Genomic DNA, 8,198 nt, shown 5'->3' with positions numbered 1-8,198 from the left:
TGTGTGTGTGTGTGTGTGTGTGTGTGTGTGTGTGTGTGTGTGCGCGCGCGCTGCAGGATGTAACGTGGCTGCTCTGACATTTATTTTATCGTCGACTTCTATTTGTCCTGTGTTTAGTTTATATTTCGGGATTTCATCCAAATGTAAACATCGCCTTCCTGAATTTGTCAGAGCCGTCCGAGAGGCTCGCTTTCAGCAACGTCCATGAAACACAGGCAGGTGTGCACAGCCTCACCTGTGTCAGCTGGAGACTCTCCGTGATGTCACAGCATCCTGACCCCTGAGAGCAGCGAACTCCTGTTTCTGACTCGATGTCACATTCAGCTTGGGTGGAGTCGCGTCCGTTTGTTGTGCGACAGCTGAGCTGTCAAACATCTGGCTGATGATTCGGGGCTGAAGCTCGACAGTAAACTGGGTTATCGCAGCGTTAAATCGTCCTGTAAATCCTTTGGTCATAATCACAGCCGAGTCCTCCTCATTCGGCGTCTTCTGCTCCGCCTGCTGGGAAACCGAGGCTCACGGGCGTTCCACGACTGCGGGCACGCTGGGCTCAGTTTCCTCTCCGGGACAGGAATCGCCTCACCTGCACAGTTTCATGGGTGAACTGCCCAGAAACAGAGAAAGGAAAGAGCCCAGGATGATCCATATCAATTCTTTAATTAGAGCATCAAATCCGTAAAACCTCAAATTTGCAGTCAGATATGATTTAAAAAGCACCAAATCATCACGATCATAAAGCTTCAAGCCTCAGATTTAGTTTGAAAATGAATCGAAATCATCAACAAAGATTCGCTGATCAGCAGCTCGAGCCCACAGTCTGAAGTCAAACGCAAAAGTGACTAAAGTGCTCCAACGCCAGTTTCTCAGGTCCCACTTGCAGCGCCCCCTGGTGGGCGGACCCCGCCATCTCTTTTTTTAAAAAGCTGCTCATCAACCAAAACTAAAGCAAATGTAGAAACTTCGGCAGAAATGCCCAAAGTGCTCCAGAGTACAGCGTGTGTAATGTCCTCAGATCTCCTGTCTGTCGCTTGGCGATCCCGGACGTTTCAAGCCATGATCTGTAAATCTGTGACGTTTCCAATTGGAGGGATATAAACTCAGGACACCAGCGCAGCTGCAGCGTGAAGCAATAAATAGATGATAAAACAGAAAGTGTCCGTTTGAAAGCGTTCAGCTGTGTCTGCAGCTGTTCACACACGGCGGCCTGACGCGGTTCACGGTTTCTGGTTTCTGCGGGTTCTTTAAAAAAAACCTCACTCCTGTTTTTGTTGTCGTTTCAGCCGAAACCCACGAAGGGTCGTATGAGGATCCACTGCCTGGAAAACGTGGACAAGGCTCTGCAGTTCCTGAAGGAGCAGAGGGTTCACCTGGAGAACATGGGCTCCCACGACATCGTCGACGGAAACCATCGCCTCACTTTAGGCCTGATCTGGACCATCATCCTCCGCTTCCAGGTAACAGGCAGCTGAGCAAGTTTGCATCCCAACACCAGACTGGGTCATCACCTGCTAGTGTGGTGTGTCTCTTTTTTGGGCGCCATTTTGCATCCCAAAACACGTCATTACAGTCATCCCTAACACTAAAGATATCCACTGTGACCGAAGTAGAGAAGCTGGTGTTTTCCACGAGGGACAAACGACACCGTTTACGTCCGTCTGTGATTTTGTGTCCTCAAAACTTCTCAGTTTTCAATTGTGAGACAGAAAAAGTCTTATGTGCCATTTTGCATCCCTAAAATAATGAAGCACTTCCTCTGTTGAACCTTTCACATCGATGCTGTTTTGCATCCTGTAGGATTTCATCCAAAGACTATTTTGTGCAAAATGGCAAATCTGACACCTTTAATATTACAGTTTATTTCACATAGAAGTGAACGTTATGTTGCTATGAAAGCACTGCTACACTGGAAACTAGTCCCTTAATATGATTACGAAGTAGTGAGTTTAAAAATCGGCATATTTTGCTGCAAACTGACGAGTTGAAGTGAAGTTGGTGGTAAAATGTTCACTTCATCCGTCACAAACCAGGCGGCTGTTTGTTAGCTTCAGACTCGTTAAACACAATCAGGTGAAATCCGAAGCCCCGGCTCTTCCTGTGACGTGGTTTTACTGTATGCTGACGGTCGATGTCACTGGGGCAGTGAACAGTTGGGTGAAAAGGATTTAGCTTTTATAAGCTGTGAGGATTAAAAAATGACGGTTTAAAATCCTGCGGTGGAGGAGCGAGTGCAGACCGATAGCAGGACCACAGTTGGTTTCATATACGCATCAGCTGTGCTCGAATCATTCGAGCTGTCGGACTCAAACTGATGGACGTCCATCAATGAAGGTGAGATGGTTACGTCTGTAGGCTCGTGTGTCTTTGTAAGGACACACTGAGATTTTCAGGAAATTGGGGGACGTTTTGGAAAATGAGGACGTTTCTGGTTTGCAGAGATGTTGTTCAGCACATTTTGCGTACTTTGTCTCATCTTTAAAAGCTGTGAGAGTCCTCGGAGTCGGTTTAACCCTAAAGCTGACTGCTTCTTTAAACTGTGCGCCTCAGATCCAGGACATCAGCGTGGAGACGGAGGACAACAAGGAGAAGAAGTCGGCCAAAGACGCTCTGCTGCTCTGGTGTCAGATGAAGACGGCAGGGTGAGTCCTTCGGTTCCCCTCCTGAAAGTTTCTTATACGACTCTGCGCGGACTGTGATTGGCTGTGGGTCCAGGGAGGCGGGTCGAGGGGGGGCTGTCGCAGCTCACTTTCAGCACGTTGATGTCATTACTCTGACATGGTTAGATGGATTTATGGTGATTTCTTCTTTGCAGATATCCTAATGTCAACATCCACAACTTCACCACCAGCTGGAGGGACGGGATGGCCTTCAACGCCCTCATCCACAAACACAGGTAGGGCTCAGCCTGCTGCAGGTGCTGCGCAGGGTCGAGAGAAACCCGGCACACGCTTCTCCGAGTGGAGAAATCTGGCTTCTGCTTAATCACATTTTTAAAAAACAGATTAAAATGATTTTTAGAGGAACTCTCTACGAAGACGAACACTCCAACACCACAGCAGGAGCTCGTGGGAGCTTTTACCGCGGCGTCCTTCGGAGCTCATTAAGATTTAAAACCTTCCTTTCTTTAGTTTATTAGGTGTGATGTACGCAGGCTTCTACAAAACTTTCACTTGTGGACAAACTTGTTTTTCTTTAAACATCTAATCCTGATGGAGGGAAGGCGGAAACATAAAGAATAAAGTTCCGTTAGTCACAAAAAGAGATGAGACGAAAACATCCCGATGAAAAAGGAAGGCAGCGTCTCGTTAACAGTACCGAGCGTCCTGTTCTGACTGCTTCAGACAACCCATCACCCACTTCTGAGTGCCTCCCTCTCCTCCAGGCTGATGTTGGATGCTGGGACCTTTGCATTGCTGAGACAGGCTGAAACTATTCATCTGCACAGCATCTTACAATGTTGTGTTTGCAGCCATTCCCCACTTCTGTGAATGGTACTCATAAATCATGACGATTTGCATATCAATGATCATAAACTGACCTCACAGCCCATTCTGTCCTTAGTTCCTCAGGTTCACGCGTTGCTTCTCACCTGCAGTTTATCAACACCAAGATGGCAACAGCAAAAAATCTGAGCTTCCTAATTCATCCAGACAACTCGAGCTAATGCGCTGAACTCTGACAGGGATCATTTTAGCCTGCGTGCCATCAGCGTGTGACGATGTCTGCGAGTAGAGCTGGAATCACGTCACCTTTTGACCTTTCTCCTTCTGTTTCCGGTCTGCAGACCCGACCTGATCGACTTCGATAAGCTGAAGAAATCAAACGCTCACTACAATCTGCAGAATGCCTTCAACCTGGCCGAGCAGCACCTGGGCCTCACCAAGCTGCTGGACCCCGAGGGTAAGCCACGGCGCGCGCACGCACACACACACACACACACACACACACACACACACACACACACACACACACACACACACACACACACACACACACACACACGACATGTTAAATCTGTGCTCTTCATGCTCGTGTGCAGACATCAGTGTGGACCACCCTGATGAGAAGTCCATCATCACCTACGTGGTCACCTACTACCACTACTTCTCCAAGATGAAGGCGCTGAAGGTGGAGGGCAAGAGAATTGGGAAGGTGACGACGACTTTAAAGAACAAAGAAACAAAACGTCTCGTTCAACACTTTCTTTCCTGAAATATACCAGACGTTAAGCTCACGTTGGTTTTTTCCTTTCAGGTTCTGGACAACGCCATCGAGACGGAGAAGATGATCGAGAAGTACGAGTCTCTGGCGTCTGACCTGCTGGAGTGGATCGAACAGACCATCATCATCCTCAACAACAGGAAGTTCGCCAACTCTCTGGTGGGAGTCCAGCAGCAGCTGCAGGCCTTCAACACCTACCGCACCGTGGAGAAGCCCCCAAAGTCAGTATCTGCTTTTAATGCGAGACATCGCCATGGAAACAGACGAGAAGCGTTTTTAATTAATTTAGACAGGAAGTGGTAACAACGACAAGCGGCGCGCTTAATGTGCCGGATGGTTGTGCTCTGATCACACAGCAGCGAACTCTTTGTAGAGGAATCTCCACCTGCACATCCAGGCAGGTGGAGATTAAGATGAATAGACACTCAAAGGTGGAGCGAGACAGAATTACAGAGATGAGGAGAGACTAAAGACAGGCCTGGAGATGATGGAGAGATTGGGCGGAGCCATCAGTGCAGCGCAGACAGTTAGACGTGCTTCAGGTGTGTGTGTGTAACCACGACACACAAACAGGAAGCAGTGCACAGCTGCTTTAAAGGAGATGAAACAATATGAAACAAACCTGACGTTTAATAGTTTTCCTGGAACGAGGCGCACATCTGAGAGCAAAGCAAAAAGACTCGCCGTTCCTCCCGTTACACTGAGCCGACAGCAGCGGCGGAGACTCCTCTGCAGGGTTCAGACGGCTGAGTTTGTGCTGCTGTGTTTCAGGTTCACAGAGAAGGGAAACCTGGAGGTCCTTCTGTTCACCATCCAGAGCAAGATGAGGGCGAACAACCAGAAGGTCTACACCCCCCGAGAGGGCAAACTCATCTCCGACATCAACAAGGTACCCGGCCGCCCCGCCTCCAGCTCTGTGTCGGAGCTCAAGAATGGAGCCTTTAAACGTTTATTTTACATTAATCTGCCCTGAGAGGCGAAGCGAGCTGATTGGACAGTTTAGAGTCACGCCTGGATGTGTCGACCTGGCTTTGAGTCCAAACCTGTAAAGGTTCAGAACTGCTCGGATCCAGATGTTCAGACAGATGTAAAGACCTGCTCCTGTGTGCGTTTGTTTTAGGCGTGGGAGCGTCTGGAGAAGGCGGAGCACGAACGGGAGCTGGCTCTGAGGACGGAGCTGATTCGTCAGGAGAAACTGGAGCAACTCGCCCGACGCTTCGACCGCAAAGCTGCCATGAGGGAGACGTGGCTGAGCGAGAACCAGAGGCTGGTCTCACAGGTACGCTCGGCTCCGCCCGGGTCACCTTTGATCGAAACCTTTTATAGGAATCATTTTAATTGATCTTTATGTCCTCTCATCACCTCCATGTTTCCTTTCCTCTTTTCCTTCCCTTTCCGTGTATCCTTTCTTATCTTCATCTTCTTCTTGTTTCCTATATCCTTATTATTTTCTTTCCTCTCTCCTCTTTGTCCCCATTCCCTTCCTCATCTCCTTTTTTCTTTCCCACTCCCTTCCTCTCCTTTATCCTTATTCCCTCCCCTGTCCCCTCCTCATGTTGTTTCCTCTGTGTCTTCCTCGTTTCCTCTCTCCTCTCCTCATTTCCTCTCCTCTGTCGTCCCTCAGGATAACTTTGGATTCGACCTTCAGGCCGTGGAAGCTGCTACTAAGAAACACGAAGCCATAGAAACGGACATCGCTGCGTACGAGGAGCGAGTTCAGGTGAGTCCGTCACCTGCTCGTCTCGTCTGACGTCCCGTATTGATTGGTTTAGGCGGAGGTCACAGGTGACGGAGTGAAAGCTTAGAAAGTCATTCTCCTCCTTCTCATCTCCTCCTTATCACCGGTGTAGGCGGTGGTTGCCGTGGCAAAGGAGCTGGAGGCGGAGAGTTACCATGACATCAAACGCATCACAGCTAGGAAGGACAACGTGATCCGGCTGTGGGAGTATCTGCTGGAGCTGCTGAAGGCCCGCAGGCAGCGGCTGGAGATGAACCTGGGCCTGCAGAGAGTCTTCCAGGAGATGCTCTACATCATGGACTGGATGGACGAGATGAAGGTACGGAGGGACGGCCGCCATCTTTTATCAGTGGCTTTGTCTTCCTGATTGGTCGTTCTTATTTCTTTACTCTTCCTCTGAGGACACGTGTTTGTGCTCTGCTGCTGGTTTAACCTCCGCCCCTGTGCTCTCCACCTCCAGATGCTGCTGCTGTCTCAGGATTACGGGAAGCACCTGCTGGGCGTGGAGGACCTGCTGCAGAAGCACGCCCTGGTGGAGGCGGACATCAGCATCCAGGCCGACCGAGTCCGAAACGTCAACCGCAACGCTCAGAAGTTTGCCAGCGACACCGAGGGTGCGACACGCAGACTTTACCCGCTTAGCTCCAGCTGTTTGTTCTCCAGTAACACCTCCATCTCACCTCCTCCTCCTCCTCAGATTACAAGCCGTGTGACCCTCAGATCATCAAGGACCGAGTCGCTCACCTCGAGTTCTGCTACCAGGAGCTGAACCAGCTGGCGGCTGAGCGGCGAGCACGCCTCGAGGAGTCCCGCCGCCTGTGGAAGTTCTTCTGGGAAATGGCTGAAGAGGTGATCAGTTGTTGTTGTTATTTTATTTGTAGTAAATCAGTGGTTTGAGCTCCTGCTCTGAGGAGGTGTGACTGAAGCGTGGGTGTGTGTGGGGTCTGTAGGAGGGATGGATCAGGGAGAAGGAGCAGATCCTCTCCTCCGAGGATTATGGGAAGGACCTCACGGGCTCGCTGCGACTGCTGAGCCAGCACAAAGCCTTTGAAGACGAGATGACCGGCCGCGCCGCCCACCTGCAGCAGACCATCAAACAGGGCGAGGAGCTGGTGGCCGACAACCACTTTGGAGCCGACAAGATAAAAGAGCGAATCAAGGACATCCAGGTACGACGCACCTGTGCCGCGGTCACACACGACACGATTGAATCCCCGCCTGTTCCTAACGCCTTCCCTCCAACCTCCCGCAGGAACAGTGGGCGGCTCTGGAGCATCTCTCCGCTGTCCGTAAGGCCCGCCTGCAGGAGGCCTGCAACCAGCACCAGTTCCAGGTGAAAACATTCTCCCAGTGTCAGAAACCAGCGACTGAACTCGCCTGACACAGGAAGGTAAACGTGCTGTTTGTTTTTCCGTCTGCAGGCTGATGCGGACGACATCGACACGTGGATGCTGGACGTGCTGCGGATCGTCTCCAGCGTCGACGTCGGCCACGACGAGTTCTCCACTCAGGCTCTGGTGAAGAAGCACAAGGACGTGGCCGAGGAGATCGGCAGCTACCGGCCCGTCATCGACGCTCTGCACGAGCAGTCGCGGACGCTGCCGCCCGAGAAGGCCAACTCCGAGGAGGTGACGGACGCAGCAAAGCTTCAAACCAGTTAAAGCTTCAAAATCCCAGAACGCACCTCGCTGACGGTTTGTGTGCTCGCAGGTTCAGAGCCGGCTGGCGGGCATCGAGGAGCGCTACAAGGAGGTGGCCGAGCTGACGCGGCTCCGGAAACAGGCGCTGCAGGACGCTCTGGCGCTCTACAAGATGATGAGCGAAGCCGACGCCTGCGAGGTGTGGATCGACGAGAAGGAGCAGTGGCTCAACAGCATGGACATCCCCGAGAAACTGGAGGACCTGGAGGTCGTCCAGCACCGGTAAGAACCGGCCCGCCATTGGATCGCCGAAGAATAACGGAAAATATCAGATTTCCATGCAAACGCACGCCGTGCCCACCCTGTCCGGGTTACGCCCACAGTCAGCGCGCTCGTTTAACGGCTCAGTTACGGGGTGTTTTACTGCTCCATCAAATATTCTGCCCTCTCCTCCCAGCAGGGCCAGAAATAATGTTCCAGCAGTGGAAGCTGTGGGAACAGACCAGTAAACTGTTATTTACACCACCAGACACAGGTTCTTCAGAGAGTGTGTGTGTGTGTGTGTGTGTGTGTGTGTGTGTGTGTGTGTGTGTGTGTGTGTG

At 51.1% G+C, this 8,198-nt stretch overlaps 1 protein-coding gene across 2 annotated transcripts in view; it reads left to right on the top strand.

Annotated features, from left to right (window-relative positions):
• The window catches only part of LOC102297081 (spectrin beta chain, non-erythrocytic 1), a 113,262-nt gene that overhangs the window by 69,338 nt on the left and 35,726 nt on the right, over positions 1-8,198 (top strand). For both annotated transcript variants that reach the window (XM_014341190.2, XM_042213604.1), the window contains 16 exons: positions 1,281-1,454; positions 2,545-2,636; positions 2,810-2,890; positions 3,782-3,897; positions 4,037-4,149; positions 4,252-4,439; positions 4,990-5,107; positions 5,339-5,497; positions 5,843-5,938; positions 6,069-6,275; positions 6,417-6,570; positions 6,654-6,805; positions 6,907-7,125; positions 7,209-7,289; positions 7,378-7,584; positions 7,667-7,878. In XM_014341190.2, coding sequence (XP_014196676.2) covers positions 1,281-1,454; positions 2,545-2,636; positions 2,810-2,890; positions 3,782-3,897; positions 4,037-4,149; positions 4,252-4,439; positions 4,990-5,107; positions 5,339-5,497; positions 5,843-5,938; positions 6,069-6,275; positions 6,417-6,570; positions 6,654-6,805; positions 6,907-7,125; positions 7,209-7,289; positions 7,378-7,584; positions 7,667-7,878 — 2,369 coding nt within the window. The remainder of the gene's footprint in view (positions 1-1,280; positions 1,455-2,544; positions 2,637-2,809; positions 2,891-3,781; positions 3,898-4,036; positions 4,150-4,251; positions 4,440-4,989; positions 5,108-5,338; positions 5,498-5,842; positions 5,939-6,068; positions 6,276-6,416; positions 6,571-6,653; positions 6,806-6,906; positions 7,126-7,208; positions 7,290-7,377; positions 7,585-7,666; positions 7,879-8,198) is intronic.

This window comes from Haplochromis burtoni, unplaced genomic scaffold (assembly GCF_018398535.1).
Source record: "Haplochromis burtoni strain Fernald_Lab_line unplaced genomic scaffold, NCSU_Asbu1 Contig_459, whole genome shotgun sequence".
In the NCBI taxonomy this organism is placed as follows: domain Eukaryota; kingdom Metazoa; phylum Chordata; class Actinopteri; order Cichliformes; family Cichlidae; genus Haplochromis; species Haplochromis burtoni.
This window is presented reverse-complemented; position numbering and strand designations above follow the sequence as displayed.